The following is a 16095-nucleotide window of genomic DNA, read 5'->3' as shown; positions in this document are numbered from 1 at the left end:
TCAAGCCCCCCCACCCACCCACCCAGTTGCCTTGGTTCGGACTCCACCTCTGGAAAAGCCCGCCAAGCAGTGACCCCCTCCCCAGGGAGGGTCAAGACCACTCCCACAGGCTCTTTAGGCTGCCCCCAGAAAATAAATACGTGGGTCTCTGGGTTTTGTGTGGTCTCCCCTTCTCTCTCCCCCTTCTCTCCCTTCCCCTCGCCAGGCTTTCTTGGGACCACCTGAGAGTACTGCATTAAACAGGGGCATCTTTGATTCGGTCTAATTTGGTCTGATTGGAATTATTTGCATCAGAAGAGAGGCTCATCTTAAGAAATATTCCTAACAGAAGGATTATAAAGCAGGGCGGGGTGGGGTCATTGGTGTGTTGACTGACCAGCCAAAGTGATAAAGGACCAGAAGACAGGTGGAGGCAACAGCAGAGCAGACTGTAAAGTCATGAACTAGTTAAGAACACTGGCTGCTCTTCCAGAGGACCGGGGTCCGAGTCCCAGGACCCACAACTATATGTAACTCCAGTCCCATGGGGTCTGATCCCTCCTCTGGTCTCCAAGGGCACCAGGCACCCACTCACACGGTGCACAGACACATATCAAACAAAATATCCATACACGACGTCATCACCATCATCCTCACCCTCATCTTCACCACCAGGCTGCAGTAAGGCCCCCAGAAGCTGCATTCCACCTCTGACCGGTTCTGACTGGTCTTGGCAGGAGACTTTGAAAAGAGAGGGACTCCTCAGCTGAGGGAAGAGCTACAAAGAGACCGATGGCCTCAAAACCACTTCCTCATCTCATTTTTTTTTAAAAACCACATCCTTAATCAAAAGAATACATATCAAACAAATACCTTTGAAAGGTTGAATGATACAGATTAAACCAAACACCACCATGGGAAGGGTTAGGAGCTGTGGGAACATCAGCTACCAGGCGCACAGAGCACAGACCATTAGATAGCAGCTTAGCCCTCATGTATCAGAGACTCCAGATCTACATCTGATAGTTTCTGGCATGTCTGTGTATGCGTGTTTGACCGTGTGTGGGTGCATGTGTGTGTGAGACAATGCGTGTGTTTGTGGAGGCCTGAAGCTGACCTTGGGGATCTTCTGTGACCCCTCTCTGCCTTCCGTACCATTGCAGCCTCTTGCTGAACCTGGAGCTGGCCAGTTGCAGCTGGCTCCCGAATGCTGGCACTAAAGCAGTGCACCACCACACCCAACTGACTTATTTTGAGAATGATTTTCATACTTTAGAAGGCTCCTTGTGGGGCTGGAGAGATGGCTCAGAGGTTAAGAGCATTGCCTGCTCTTCCAAAGGTCCTGAGTTCAATTCCCAGCAACCACATGGTGGCTCACAACCATCTATAATGGGGTCTGGTGCCCTCTGCTGGCCTGCAGGCATGCACACAGACAGAATATTGTATACATAATAAATAAATAAATAAATAAATAAATAAATAAATAAATAAATAGAAGGCTCCTTGTGTCCTCTGCAGTTTTTCTTGCAGGATAGCCACTGTCCCATTTTCCCCACCCCCTTTCCCCGCAGCACAACCAGGGAGTTCTGTCTCTTTTGGCCAGGTCAATGAATCACACACCCTCTTTTGTTTATTTTGTTCTTAGAAACACCACTCCACATAGTCCCTGCCTCTCTCAAACTCTCTATGCGGAGGTTATCCCTTATCTCTCTACGTTCACCTCCCGAACGCTGGGGTTTCGGGGGTGCGCCACATCTGCTCCCCAGTGTGTGTGACTTCCTTACCAAAAGGAGCAGCCCGTGAAATGGACCCCTATGAATGTGTGAACTCTGTTTTGTTTTCAGAAGAAAACTGAGAGCAAAATTCTCCCTAGGTCAGGCAAGAGAGGTGGTTAAACCTTGAGGTTCTAGTGTTTTCCAAAGGCCTTGGTTTGTATGCGTCAGGAAACACAGAATTACTGAAGCTCTGTGTGTGTGTAAGGGTTGAAACTTTGCCCGTGGGAAGCTGCTAGAGTCAGACTGACCATGCTTCAGCGTCCTTTGATGTCTCTGCAGCTGCTTGGTGGACTTGGGGAAACAACCCTGATGCCTCATCTCCCAGAGCCCAGAGGCCTGGGGCAGCTGGCCAAGCCCGAGCTGAAGAGGCAAGAATGGATCATGACTTCAAACACAAAACCCTGAAAGGATGACATTCCCTGGTCAGGGTTCCCCTGTATTTGTTCCTTAGGCTTTGAGGGTCTCTTGACTAGTTCCTCCAGCTTGTAACCAGGGTTCTGGCCCCAGGAATGCAATAGGTTCAGAGAACTCACACAGTTTAAATGACTCACCCAAGGTCATGGCCGTTTTAAGTGTTTATATTTGAAGCCAAGTTGGTCAAGATCAAAGCCGTGGCCAGAAGCACCCAAACCTGGGGCCCTTGGGCAGCTTTTCACCTCCTAGGGTTGGGGGTGCCAGTGGCACCAAGCAGATCTTCAGGGAAAGCCTTTCTGTTTGCACACCTGAGCACACTCAGACAGCTGGGCCCTTCCCAGCCTGCACCGCCAGGCTCAGAGACCTCCTCACTCCCAGCCAGGAGTAGAAAGTTCTCCTGTGTGTACATGACCTTAGGTCGGGGGCAGAGTGACTGACAACCTTAACTCAGGGGGCCTGTTACTTTCAGGGTTTTGTTTTAAACATAGGATCTTGCTACATGGCTTTGACTGTCCTGAACTCAAGATCCTCCTGGGAACTGGGATGGAAGATGGGTGTAGGGTGTACCCCACCATGCCCAGTTGGGAGCAGCTCCCACGCCACACGTGCAGGTACCGAGTCACAGCAGAGCATTGTGCAGAGCTGTAACTGCCTCAGGAGGCAGCTCCCTGCGACAGGGCAGAGGGTTTCCTTTCAGAGAACAGACACACCCTAGCGAGGGTTGACTCTGGAATCCCCCACGAGCACAGACGGAAGCCTAAGGGTTAGGGCCTCAGCCTCATCACCTGTGCCTCATGCCTGAGTTTGATCAGGACGGGGGTTGGGATGGGGGAGGGGTGGGGGGAGAGTAGGTGACACAAATGTCTTGGATTTCTCTTGCGCCTCACCCTACACTTGCCTTGCTTAGGAGCGGGAGACACCAGCTCAGATCCCCAGAGCTCCTAGGTAATAGTCCAATTCAGAGCACTATGCATACGGCTGTATGTAATATAAATACACTCAGTAGTTTTATATTAACACAAACAGAGCCCGTGAGACTCACGGTCTCCTCCTCCCAGATCAGTCAGAGTCCGTGGAGACTCATGGTCTCCTCCTCCCAGCTCAGTCCACCCTCCTGGCTCTTGCAATCACCCCCCGGCTGAGCCAGGATGGTTACTTTACCTAACTCTGGCGGCTGGTCACTTGTGCAGTTGCTCATCCAAGGCCCTCCCCCTACTTTTTTTTTTCTGTATTTGTCCTGTTGGGTATCAAACTCAGGCCTCGTGGGTGCTGGGAGGGCACGCACTCTACCACTGAGGTACGCAGCCAGAGTCTGCTGTCTTAACTATAATGCGATAGATAGCATGTCCCACATTCCCATGTGTGGACACACACGCACACGTACACACGCACACACACCCGCCCTATGAGTTCTGCCAGCTGTCTTATCAGGACCCTCCCCCTGCACACAGGCCACATCTGAACCTCTGTTCGTGGCTGGTCCTTCAGTGTGCAGAAGGCGGGTCCCGTGTAGATAGGGCTCCTTTAAAGGCCCCCCACCTCAGTTGGCTCTTGCCTTCTGCCTTCTGAACTGCCGGCTGCTACCCGCACCAGCTGTACCAGACACCATGGAGAGGGCCCTTGTCCTTCTGCTTGTGACCCTTGTTGCAGTGGCCTATGCAGCTCCTGGGCCCCGGGGACTTTTTCTTAACCTGGTAAGGTGTCTCTGGGGGCCATCAGAGTCTTGCCATGAGGATTTTGGAAGCTCGGCTCCTGACCTCAGGTGCCACCCAGACTGGATGTCCCTCCCTGAGTCCTTGGCTGTATTATGAGGCCATCACAGGAGAGATGGAGGAACAGCTCCGAACTCCACCTGGCTGGGACAGTGCTATCTACGAGGCCAGAACCCTAAGTCAGAAACTCTGCCTGGCAAGGTCCTGTGGCTTAGAAGTTGGCAGGTTTCTAAGCTGGCATTAAAGGCTAGTGCCTCCATGCCCAATGCATGTGGAATGTAGAGACGACTTCCACATTCACTGCCCCCCCAAACAGTGGGGGAAGCCAGGTGTGGTGATGCTTGCCTGTAAGACCACCGCTGGGGAGGCTGAGGTCAGCCTGGGCTACATAATTCCAGGGCTGCCTGGACTGTGAGATCCTGTCTCACAGAAGGAAATGAAGGAAATGTGGGAGGCCCTGATTTGGGAGCTCCTGTGCAAGGCACCAAGGTGTCAATGGCTGGTCAGTGCCACCAGGAAGTAGCCAGTAATAGTAGGACCTACACACCTGCCCCGCCCCCCGAGACAGGCACTGATGGTAGCTGTGATGGGCACGGGGGAGGGTTCGGGCTGACAGGCTGTCTCTACAGGATGACGGTGAGATCTGCGTTAACAGCATGCAGTGCAGCAGCAAATGCTGCCAGCATGACACCATCCTGGGCATCGCCCGCTGCACCCACAAGGCCATCGAGAACAGCGAGTGCTCCCCACAGGTACATGCCCTGCAGGCTTGGGGGACAGGGAGGGCTCCACCCGGACAGGGAGTGCTGAAGGAGCGAGGAGGGAGGTTTACAGGGTGAAGGGTTTATCCCATCCCTTCATCCCCTCCACGCCGAGCATCACAACTGGCCCCTGGGTTGGTGGGATGTGTGTGTGTTCCCATTTCACAGGTGAGTAAAGAGAGGCTCCTCTGAGCTTTCAAGTTAGTAAGAGTGTTGGTGGAGGCCTAATCCCAGGCCCCCTGGTGAGGCAGTCAGGAGCATACTGTGAAGTGCCAGGAATCCAGTTCACAGCCAGGCAGGGAACAAAAGATAGCCAAGGTGTCCCCGCCGGCTGTGACTCTGTTGTACCTCCCTCTCTCTGCAGAGCGTCTATGGGGTTTACTACAGGTGTCCCTGTGAGCGGGGCCTGAGCTGCGAGGGGGACAAGACCATCCTTGGTGCCATCACCAACACCAACTATGGCATCTGCCTTGATGTCGGGCGCTCCAAGCAGTGAGCTTATGCAATAAGCTGAGCCCAGGCACCGCTCTCTCCCCTCCTCTTCCCGCTGTCCTGTCTGAGCCAGCTGTTGGCAATTAAAGCACACCTGCAACCTTGCCCGCCTCTGTCTGTCCTTGCGGGGCCAGCAGAAATCTCATGAAACCTTTGTCTGCCAGGGCCAGGCTCCCACAGGGCAGAAATGTGTGTGGAGGCTGGGGTCAGGGACAGCCTGGTGAATAGGTAGAGCTAGACCTGGTCCTACAGAGCAGGCCTGCTCAGGTCTCCCTCCTCTCCTGAGCCCCTGGCAGGCAGGCAGGCAGAGAGGTGCAAGACAAGACAGCATGGATGATGATGTCACGGGGGCTGTGCCTCTGATCATGACAGTCCCCTCTTCTAGCTCTCCCTCTTTTCAGTTGTGACAGCTAGCTGACACCTCTTCTGTGCTAATGAGCCAGACCACTGACAACTGCAGTGGTTCCTCTCTGGACACCCCCCCCCCCGTGACCCTGGGAGGAAGAATTTACAGTCCCTATAAGGATGCTGGGTTCAGAGAGCTGGAGGAGAGTGCCCAGCGCCACACAAGCCCACCCTACCTTTCTTTGTAGGGTGCCCTGTCCTTCCTCAACATTCACAGTAAGAAGGAGTAGAAAGCATAAGGAATTAAAATTTTCCTTAATATAGAATTATGTTCTTTCAGGAGCCATCAAATATCAGTAGGACCAGTGAGATGGACCAGTGGGTAAAGATACTTGCGACCAAGCCAGCTTGAGTTTGTTCCTGGGGATGCAGATGGTAGAAGAAAAGAAAAAACACAGGCTGTCCTCTGGGTTTCACTCATGTGACACCGTGCATGAGACCACACACACACACCACTACACATGAATAAATGGATAAATAAATGTAATTTAAAAACCCCATGAGTTAATTAAGACACAGCAAGGCCCAAGGAGAAGCTTCTGACCCCTGAGTTGGGAGACTACAGGGTGGAGGGGAGATTCACAAACAGGGAGTCAGGCACTCCCCCAGTCCCACAGTTTGCAGTTCTGGGTCAGCGAAGCCTCTAGAACCCGTGACTTCTGCCTTCAGACCACGTTCAGCTGCAAAGCCCCATGACATTTTGGCTTCACAAAATGGTGTGTCTTCAGTCTCGCCAGCCCCGCAGTCGGGAGACAGGAAGTGCTGGCACAAGTCCAGTGCATAAGCAACTACTCCTAGCACCACACCCTTTCACCATAAGCAGAGGAGTAGGGGGATGGGGAGAGACGGCTCTCCTTGCTGCCTTCCCTTCCTTGTCTTTGCTAAGACCTCTAGGCCAGCAATTCTCAACCTGTGGGTTGTGGCACCTTTGGGGGTCAAATGACCTTTTCACAGGGTTGCACATCAAATGTTCTGCATATCAGATATTTATATTATAATTCATAACAGCAAAATCACAGTTATGAACAGCAATGAAAATAATCTTATGGTGGGGGGGGTCACCACAACCTGAGGAACTGTGTTAAAGGGTTGCAGCACTGGGAAGGCTGAGAGCCACTGTTCTAGGCAGACTCTTCATAGCACAATGACCACAACTGGGTCAGACCAGCTCTAGCTGCAAGGGAGACTGGACAGCCATGGTTGACCAAACTCTAGCTGCAAGGGAGTCTGGATGGCCATGATTGACAATTTGTGATTCCCCTCCCAGAGCTGGGTTTGCTGCTGCTCAAGTAACACTGGAGTTCCACTATCAAGAAAGGGAAAGGAGACCCCCAACACAAAGAGTTTTTATTGCCTCTTCTGTGGAGACAGGTAGAGTGCAGAGGCAAGTGCCATCCAAGCCTTGGAAGAGAGCCGCAGTCATGCTTTGCTGGGTATCTAGACTGACCGCAGCGCCCATGGTGTTTGAGGATCTTTAGGATATGAGCAAAGTACCTTTGGTGTTGGGCTCCACGGAAGGAGAGGGGTGATAGACACTGTGGCTTTTATTTTTTTTTTTGTATTTTTTTTTTTCGAGACAGGGTTTCTCTGTGGTTTTGGAGCCTGTCCTGGAACTAGCTCTTGTAGACCAGGCTGGTCTCGAACTCACAGAGATCCGCCTGCCTCTGCCTCCCAAGTGCTGGGATTAAAGGCGTGTGCCACCACCGCCTGGCGACACTGTGGCTTTTAAGTAAGTAATCCTTTCTCCTACCAAGCCTGGAAGTCAGCAGTCACCTGCTCTGAAATCCACACAAACATGTCCCGGGCTGGCAAGACGGCTCAGTAGGTGCTTGCTGCAAAGCCCAATGTCCTGAGTTCGATCCCCAGGACCCACATTTGGAAGGCGAGGACTCTCTCAAGTTGCCCTCTGACCTCCACACATATGTATGTCCCTCTCCCACCATATTATACGTAAGTGCTTAGCATGGAACGACATGCTTGTAATCCCAGCACTCAGAGGCAGATGCAGGAGGGTCTCTGTGAGTTCAAGGCCAGCCTGGTCTACAAGAGCTAGTTCCAGGACAGCCAGAGCTACATAGCAAAACCCTGTCTCGAAAAACAAACAAATAAGAAAAGCAAAGCATTGTTCCCAGGATGGAGAGATGATTCAGTTGTTAAATGTGATGGCTGCTCTTCAAGAGGCCCAGGGTTCAGGTCCCAGCTCTAGGGAATCCTAACATAATCCCATTGGTCATCTGCTGTGTGCCAGGCTCTGTGAATACGGTGGAAAGATAGGCCATAGTGCCATGGTGTGCCACTCCCCGAAGCTGGCATCCCGACAACCACACAGTGGAGTTTTTTTTTTTTTTTAAGATTTATTTATTATGTATACAACATTCCTTCCATGTATGCTTGCCAGAAGAGGGCACCAGATCTCACCATAGATGGCTGTGAGGAGCCACCATGTAGTTGCTGGGAATTGAACTCAGGACCTCTGGAAGAGCAGTCAGTGCTCTTAACCTCTGAACCATCTCTCCAGCCCCACAGTGGAGTTTTCTACAGCCAAGGTGGGCCCTCTCCCACTCCCTGGCCTCCTCCCCCATCCCTTCTCCTTGCCTCCTCCTCCTCCCCTCTCCTTGTCCCCTACTTGCCTCTTCCTCTCTCCTCTGCCCTCCTCTCCCCCTTGCCTCCTCCCGTCCTTGCTTTCTTCCAGGCTGGCTCTACTCTTGCCTCCACCCCCCCCCCATTCTTTGCTTCTTCCCCTCCCTTGTTTCTCCAGGAATTAACCCAGGGTCTTGCCCACGATTGACAAATGCCCTTTCTTCCTATTTTTTTTTTCTGATTGCTGCCCTTGAACTTGTAATCCTCCTGACAAGCCTGTACTACCAGGACTGCTCAGAAATAACTCCCAGAAATTGAAACACAGCTGTTGAAACCAAGCCGATGCACTTCCAGGTGTGTTGATTTCAGCTCCTACAAATGCGAATGGCCCACGTGGCTCTGGACCACAGCCGTGGCAGGGATGCAGCTGGGAGAGGTGACAGACAGGAAGACCTGTGTGAGGGGAGCCTGTCGCTGACACAAAGCTGAGCAGAGGATGGGGCCTGTTGTTGGGGCCTGTTGTTGTGTTGTTGTTGAGACAAGGTTCTACGATGTAGCCCAGGGTGACCTTGAAGCAAGCCTTGATGGTGTCGGGGTGACTCTATAGGCCGTCCTGGTGGAGCGGGCACTGTGTGAATTCCTGGTCTACACACTGTGCTACATGTAACATTGACCGGATGTGGACAGTGGATGTCATGGATTCTTGTACCTATTGAAGGGTGTTTTCAATGAATGCATTTTATTATTTGTATGTGTAGTCAAAAGACAACTTTGTGGAATCAGTTGTCTCCATCCTCTGTGGGGTCTGAGGATCGAACCCAGGTCATCAGGCTTGTGTGACGAGCACTTTTAGCTGCTGAGCCATCTGGTTGGCCCTCTGGCAGGTGTAAGCCCTGCGAGGACAGCGGAGTGAGGGTCACACTGGCTACGCCTCTTCCTGCCTTCCCACTGCCTCACTGCCCCATCTCCTCACGCCTTGTCCTTCCTGTCCACTCTTCCAGAACATCCAGAGAAAGCCTGTCAACTCCCATGATTCCATTCCCCTACCTCAGAACTGCCTTGGGCCTCTAGCACCCTACTCAGAGCGCCCTGCTCTGATCCCCCTCCTGCCTCAGGAGGAAGACTCTGCACCCCAGCTAAGCAGGACCCCAGCCATGGAGGACCCCAGTCATGGAGGACCCCAGCTGTTGGGACCATTTGGAGTCCTGGCCTCCAGCTGCTCTTCCCTGCTAGAGATCTTTACTCTCCTTCTGATCTGAGTTACTGAAAGCTGTGTCAAAGTTGTTTACCAGCTCTGCTTCACGAGCACGTGTTGCCTTGGCCTTGAGGATCAGAGGATAAGGTTTTCACCTATTGGCCCACCTGACTGTTGGGTATATAAACCTCCATGGTGCTATTGAATAAGGGGCTTCTTACCAGTGACTAGAGGTCCGTGTCTCTGTGTGTTTCAACCTCCAGCCCCTTGCCTGAAGCTCATGAACTGTGTGGTAGCGCAGAGACGCTGTGCGCTGCACCCACCCATGGAGGGAGGACCCCAACCATGGAGGGAGGATCAAAGCCATGGAGGACCCCACCCATGGAGGGAGGATCAAAGCCATGGGGGACCATCCTGTTTTCCTGTGCTTACAGCAGCACCACCTCTCTGGAATTATCTTTATCTTTTCTCCCTTTTTGAATCTGTCTCCTTCAGATTCCAGCTGCAGGAGGGCAGGGTCTTCTGCTCTTCTGTTCACTCGCTTCCTCTTACTTCCCTGGCCCCTCTTCACAGTGCCTCCTCCTCTGGCTCTGCCTTGACTTCGCAGCCAACATTCCCTCTGCCTGAAACCCTGTTCCTCCAACTTCAGCTGTGGATTATACTTAACAGGAGCTCTGTGGCGAGGTCTGCTCTCTCACCCCAGTCCTGTCCTGGACACTTGAGAAAAGTATCTAGTATGTCCTCAATAAAGTATGTCGAGCGCTCTGAGCTCAGGTCAGCGGCTGAGCACCCCAGTCTCTGACAGCCATAGCCCAAACCCAGGATCAGAGCCTTTGTTTCTCCTAGACATCCGGGGGCCCAATGTTCCCTGTTGTGCCACTTCCCACTTTCTCCTGCCAACCCCCCGGAGGCTGCCTGCCCTCCCAGACAGCTGCAGGAGGGTCTCCCCCTCCAGCAGGGGAGATACGGTCAAAGTCAACTGTTGTTGCGTGGCACGGTGGTCCAGAAGTGGTTGGAAGGTGCAGCTAAAGGCTTGCCCCCCCCCCACGTCATGACCATGTGACCACAGGCCGGGAGGAGAGGTCACAGGTCCTGGGCTATCCGAAGAGACAGGCCAAAGGAGCAAATCATGGGCGCGTGTGGTCCCAGACTGTCCTCCCAGGTGAGCGTCGGAACTCTCCAGGAGTTCAGCTGCTCTGGCTTGCAGTTCAGGCAATTGCTGTGAGGGGCGGGTCATGTGACTATCACCTCAGGACCTCTGAAAGAGCAACCAGTGCTCTTAACCTCTGAGCCATCCCTCCAAGCCCCCACCCCATACGTTTGAACAGACACGACTCCCTTCCACCTTCACCCTCTTTCCCTCCTCAAATAGTCCCCCACTCTGTCCCTCCCCATCACACACCCCAGTCTCATCTCTCAGCCCTGTCCCTTCCCATGAAGCTCTCCATCCCTCCATCCCTCCCAGCCCCCTCCCCACCAAGGTGTTAGGCAAACAAAGCCACAGAGAAGTTCTCCCTGCCTCAGTCTCCCCTTTTGACTTTCCCACAAAGGACAGAGACCAGAGCCAGAAAGCGACTTTAATGCTTGGAGCTGAGGGGCAGGATGGGGACTCCTGGGGAGAGGGACACCGGGAAAGGGTGTAGCAGCAGTGACCATGAGCGGCCTGTGTCCTCCTCTAGATCATCTGGCACCGGCGGGGGCACATAGGGTCCTTGGAGTGGCAGCTCAAGCCCACTCGGCAGGGACACATGATGTTCAGGGCCCCCTTAGTCTGTGGGAGAGGGAAGATGTGAGGTAAGGGGATTATACTTCTTGGGGAGCCAGGCAAGTGTAAGCAGCGGTGTGGACGCCCAACCTGAGGCTCCATGTCAGATGACTGAGCCCAGTCTGGGCTCCTTGGTCCCCTCCTCTGTCCAGGGGGTCAACAGCAGCTGGCCTGGTTTCTCTTTCAAGATTTATTTTATGTGCTTACATGCCTGCAGGTATGCACACGCCTGCATGTATGCACATGCCTGCATGCCTGTTAGACCGCCTGGAACTGGGGTTACAGATGCTGTGAGCCACCACGTGAGTGCTGCGACAGGAACCTTGTCCTCTCTCAGAAGTGCTCCACACTGATGAGACACGTCTCCAGCCCCCACTTCTCCACCCCCAGCTCCCCCCAAACTGGGTTCCCCTGCCCACGATGGGCTTTCCTGATAACATAATCTACAGTCACCTAGGAAGAGGGGACCTCAATTCAGGAATTGCCTCCCCCAGATTGTCGTTGATACGGCAGGGCCCAGCCCACTGTGGGCAGCACCATCCCTAGGCAGGTGGACCTGGTATAAAAAGCTAAGCTGAGCCTGGGAGTGAGACACTAATTAGCATTTCTTCATGGTCTCTACTTCAGCTCCTGCCTGCCATCCCTCAGTGATGGGCTGTGACCTGGAAGTAGAAGCTGTAACGAACCCTTTCCTCTCCGAGTTGCTTTTGGTCCTGGTGTTTGTGTATAACAGAAACGGAAAGCCGATCGGGGGAGTGACTTTTTCATCTATTATATTACTTTTTCATAATATTATAGTGGGCGAGACAATGTACCCAGTGCCCTCTAACAAAGAGATTCTCCAGGCCACAGTGGGGTCCGTGGCTGCTTCCTTTAGACACTGGTAGTGGGTCAGGCAGGAATATGGGGGCTGGGTCCATCTTCCCTATGAGAGTTTGGGCCCATGGCCAGTGAGTAGGAACAAGACATTCTGTGCCTTTGTGTCTTCCAGTTGACAGCAGCCTGCTTGAGTGAGCCCTGTGAATGTCCCAGTCGCTTTGTGAGGTAGACACATTAGTCCCACTTAATGGGTAAGGAAACAAAAGGTCAGAGAGGGCCCAGGCTAGGGAAACCAGGATGTAAGTGAGAATCCCACCGGAAAGCTGAGGTCTCAGCTAGCCCTGCAGCTCTCCCAAGTGACCAGGTCATGGTGACAGGGAGATGGGCACTAAAAAAGGCTAGGTGTCTCCTCCATCCCACTTACACCAGAAAAGTTAAGAAAAAGATTCTCACTCAGCAAACATTTGTTGAGCATCTACTATGCGCAGTCACCAGGCAGGCTGTGAGGCTTCCCTTGCAAGCTCTCCAGCTGAGTGAGGCAGCCTGGGCTACTGCAGGAGGAGTGGGTAGTGGGGGAAGGGTATCCCAGGAGGTGGGAGCACAGATGTGTTTTTGTCCCCCCCTTCCCCGCTCGCTGGTGTCTCACCTGGGGTAAGCACGCCATGCCCATACGAGACTTGGAGGTGCAGAAGGCCCCGCTTTTTTCCAGGTCTATGAGGCAGCAGTCACTGAGGCAGTGGGTATGGTGGACGCACCTGTCTCCGTTGGCCTACAGAGACAGCTTTGGTCACCAGCTCCTGTCTATGAAGGGATAGAGGAGATCCTGGCACTGCCTAAGAACTCAGGGGTCCAGGGAGAGAAGCCACCTCAGACACCTCCCCACAATGTACCCTCTTCCCCAAACAGAGTTTGACTGAGCAAAAGAATCAGGCTCTGGGGCTCAGCCAGTTCCTTCTTCATCCCAATTCCTGCCCTCTCACCTCCATGGCTTCTAAACAATGACAATGGGAAATAGTCCCAGACCACAGTCTGAACAGCTAGTGGAACTGGACTGGAGCAAGATGGCTCAGCCAACGAAGGGGCTTGCTGTGGGAGATGGGCAGCCTGGGATGACGGGCAGCCTGGGATGACGGGCAGCCGGGATGACGGGCAGCCTGGGATGGGCAAGGGAGTAAAGATGGGAGGAGAGAATGGACTTCCCTGAGTTATTTCTGGTCTTCATGTACAAAATGAAGGAATGAGGGAGGGAGAGAAGGAGGGATGGAAGGAAGGAAGGAAGGAAGGAACTTTCAGAATTAAAAATCAAGGGGAGAAAGAGGAGGGAGAAAGACTGCATCTAGAGGAGCCCTGGGCCCTGGAGGAGGGCGGAAGAGGACCCAGAACCAGCAGTATGGAGGGGTTAGAATGTGGTAGACCCAGTGGTGTGAAAGCGATGGGGCCTGGGCCAGGGGTACTGCTCTCTCGGTCCAGGGAGGTGACTGGAACTTGAACAGCCTTGTGAAGTGCTCCTGGGGTCCCCTCACACCTCCTCTGCAGTCCTCGGTCCCCACCCTTTGATCACAGAAGTCGGGGACACTGCTCACCTTTTTATGATCTGAAGTTTCACTGAGGCTGTGTGGCAGGACCCCGGCGAGCAGTGCCAGCGTGGTGGCTAAGGCCTGGGTGAAGGTCATGGCCTGGGTGACTGGAGGTTCCTGAGCAGTACTGGGAAAAAGATCTCTGTAGGGGTGGTAGCCAGCCGGCGTGGGCCCGATGGTCACAGCCCGTCCTGCTCAGAGGAGGTGGGTAAGGGCTGCTGGCTCTGCAGGGGATGGAGGAAAGGTTTTGAACCAGCAGGGCAGGGCTGTGGGTGGGACCTTGGGCCTCATATGAGCTGCTTCTAAACACAGATTTCAAACTGTGAGTGAAAGCTCATTTAAAATGTGACCCTGTGGGGTGTGACTAAGAGGTTACGAGCACTGGCTGCTCTTGCGGAAGACCTGGTTTGGTTCTGAGCACCCACAAAGTGAATCACAACCATCTGTAACTCCAGTTCTGGGTAACATAACCTTCTCTGACTCCTGATGGCACCAGGCACACACGTGGTGCACAGACATACATGTAAGTGAAGCACTCATACACATAAAATAGATCTTTTTTTTTTATTTTGGTTTTTTTTGGGGGGGTTGTTTTTGATTTTCTTGAGACAGGTTTCTCTGTGTAGCCTTGGCTGTCCTGGAACTCGTTCTGCAGACCAGGCTAGCCTCGAACTCACAGAGATCCACCTGTCTTTCCCTGCACTCAGACGGTGGAGACTGAAAGACCCTCGACAAGGACCTTTTGTCGGGAGGAGACCTCCCCAACGCCAAGGAACAGGCCGAGACGGCACGGATGCAAATCGCAAGAGGTTTATTGAGTAGACACAGGTACCTGTGGGCGGCAAGATCTCTCGGAAGACTTGCGCGCCAACTGGAGGGCGGGCTTTTTATAGGGAAGAGCAAAAAGCAAGTTTACAGAAGCAAAAGCGTGGTTATCAAAATGAGGCGGGGGGGGGCATGAATGGTTTCCTCTCTCAGCATGGATGTCTGGCAACAGTCATCCTGTTCCTATCTTATAGATATCCTGTTTTGCAGTCAACCTGCTTTGTTGATGTCCTATCTTATTGACATCCTGCCTTGCAGTCTTCCTGTCTCATAGACATCCTGCTCTCTCAAGCACATGGGATGTTCTTACGAAAGCAAACAGGACGTTCCCCCGGGAGCATGCTAGCTGCGGGTTTTGAGGAGGGGGTCTGTAGGGTCTTTCAGAGACAGGGAGAGCAGAACGTTCCAGGACATCCTTGGCTACCTAGTAAGTTTGAAGTCAGCCTGAGCTACACGTTTCTAAAAAACAAACCCCAGGGAATGGGGATGACCCGCCTCACACCCACAAAGCCTGGGTCTGATCCCTAGTACCACATAAACTGAGGGGGTGGCACAAGCCTGTAGTCCCAGCATGCCAGAGCCTGAAGCTCAAAGCCAGTCAGTCTGAGGCTAGCCTGGGATACGAGGTGTTGGGACCATTTGGAGTTCTGGCCTCCAGCTGCTCTTCCCTGCTAGAGATCTTTACTTTCCTTCTGATTTGAGTTACTGAAAACTGTGTCAAAGTTGTTTACCAGCTCTGCTTCACGAGCGCGTGTTGCCTTGGCCTTGAGGATCAGAGGATAAGGTTTTCACCTGTGGGCCCACCTGACTGTGTTGGGTATATAAGCCTCCGTGGTGCTTTTGAATAAAGGGCTTACCAGTGACTTAGAGGTCCGTGTCTCTGTCTGTCTGAGTGTTTCAACCTTCAGCCCCCTGCTCGAAGCTGGCGAACTGTATGGTAGCGCATAGAGCGCAGATGGGCGTTGTGTGCTACAACAAGGGACCCTATCTCAAGAGTACTGAGTTTGAAGGCGGAGGCAGAGCTGCCAAACTCACTGAAGATGAGGACCAGAACTCTAGGAAGGAAAGGAGACAATAGCAAGCTCCTGCCTGGAATGCCTAGGGCAGCCCAGGGTGCCTGCCGGGGGAGGGGGGGTGATACTTTGCTTGGCTTTAATGGGTACCTGGGGCTTGGCAGACAGAAGCAGGGCTTCCAGGCAGGGACAAATGGGACAAAGGTGAGAAATGACAGTGTCCAAAGCTGGTGAGAAAGGCCATCTGTGTTGAGGGGGGTCAGCTCTAGGTGGGGTGCAGAGAACTCAGGGGGGTATTTGGGGAAGCTGGCTGAGGTGGCTCCTTTGGGGAAAGTTATTGATTGTGGGGCTAGAATTGGGGCAAGAGACTCTACCCTGTGACCCAGATACAGGGCGAGGCTGGTTGTCCTGTCTGTGAGGACACCAGGCATCTGGAGACAGGCCCAGCAGCCTATGCGCTACCATACAGTTCGTGAACCAGGCAAGGGGCTGGCGATTGAAACACACAGAGATACAGGTCATCCTTGATGCCAGAATGCCCCCCTTATTGTGTCCAGGGGCAGCGTCTATAGGGATCCTTAACTGATAGCCACTCCCCTGCCATAAGGAACTCTTGAAAGTCTGTGCTCAGAGCAGCTGCAAGCTGTTTACCAGAAATTCAGGATCTGAGGGGTTCACAGCTCCCAACAGGAGCCAACTTCCAGCCATCCCCTCCCCTCCCATACTCATCCCCGTGACAGGACTGGACTGGGACATACAGTGCTCTGTATCGGCATAAATGAA

At 53.2% G+C, this 16095-nt stretch overlaps 2 protein-coding genes across 3 annotated transcripts; one reads left to right on the top strand and one right to left on the bottom strand.

Annotated features, from left to right (window-relative positions):
• The first annotated feature begins 3775 nt into the window (after nt 1–3775).
• Nucleotides 3776–5137, top strand: Clps (colipase). 2 transcript variants are annotated; one of them, XM_041634263.1, is made up of 3 exons: nt 3776–3862; nt 4510–4632; nt 5006–5137. In XM_041634263.1, the coding sequence occupies exons 1-3, from the start codon at nt 3776–3778 to the stop codon at nt 5135–5137; spliced, it is 342 nt and encodes a 113-aa protein (XP_041490197.1). The 2 variants fall into 2 exon arrangements, with proteins under 2 accessions (XP_041490197.1, XP_041490198.1); XM_041634264.1 differs by lacking the exon at nt 4510–4632.
• Nucleotides 5138–10988: 5851 nt separating this feature from the next.
• Nucleotides 10989–13570, bottom strand: Clpsl2 (colipase like 2). The gene is made up of 3 exons (XM_041634275.1): nt 13481–13570; nt 12544–12666; nt 10989–11084 (listed from the first exon to the last, which is right to left on the bottom strand). Exons 1-3 carry the CDS (start codon nt 13568–13570, stop codon nt 10989–10991), a joined length of 309 nt encoding a protein of 102 aa, XP_041490209.1.
• Nucleotides 13571–16095: the final 2525 nt, after the last annotated feature.

This window comes from Microtus oregoni, unplaced genomic scaffold (genome assembly GCF_018167655.1).
Source record: "Microtus oregoni isolate MIOR12 unplaced genomic scaffold, Mior012 000046F_ref0000063, whole genome shotgun sequence".
In the NCBI taxonomy this organism is placed as follows: Eukaryota; Metazoa; Chordata; class Mammalia; order Rodentia; family Cricetidae; genus Microtus; species Microtus oregoni.
The sequence above is the reverse complement of the archived record's forward strand: the minus strand, read 5'-3'. Positions and strand labels throughout refer to the sequence as shown.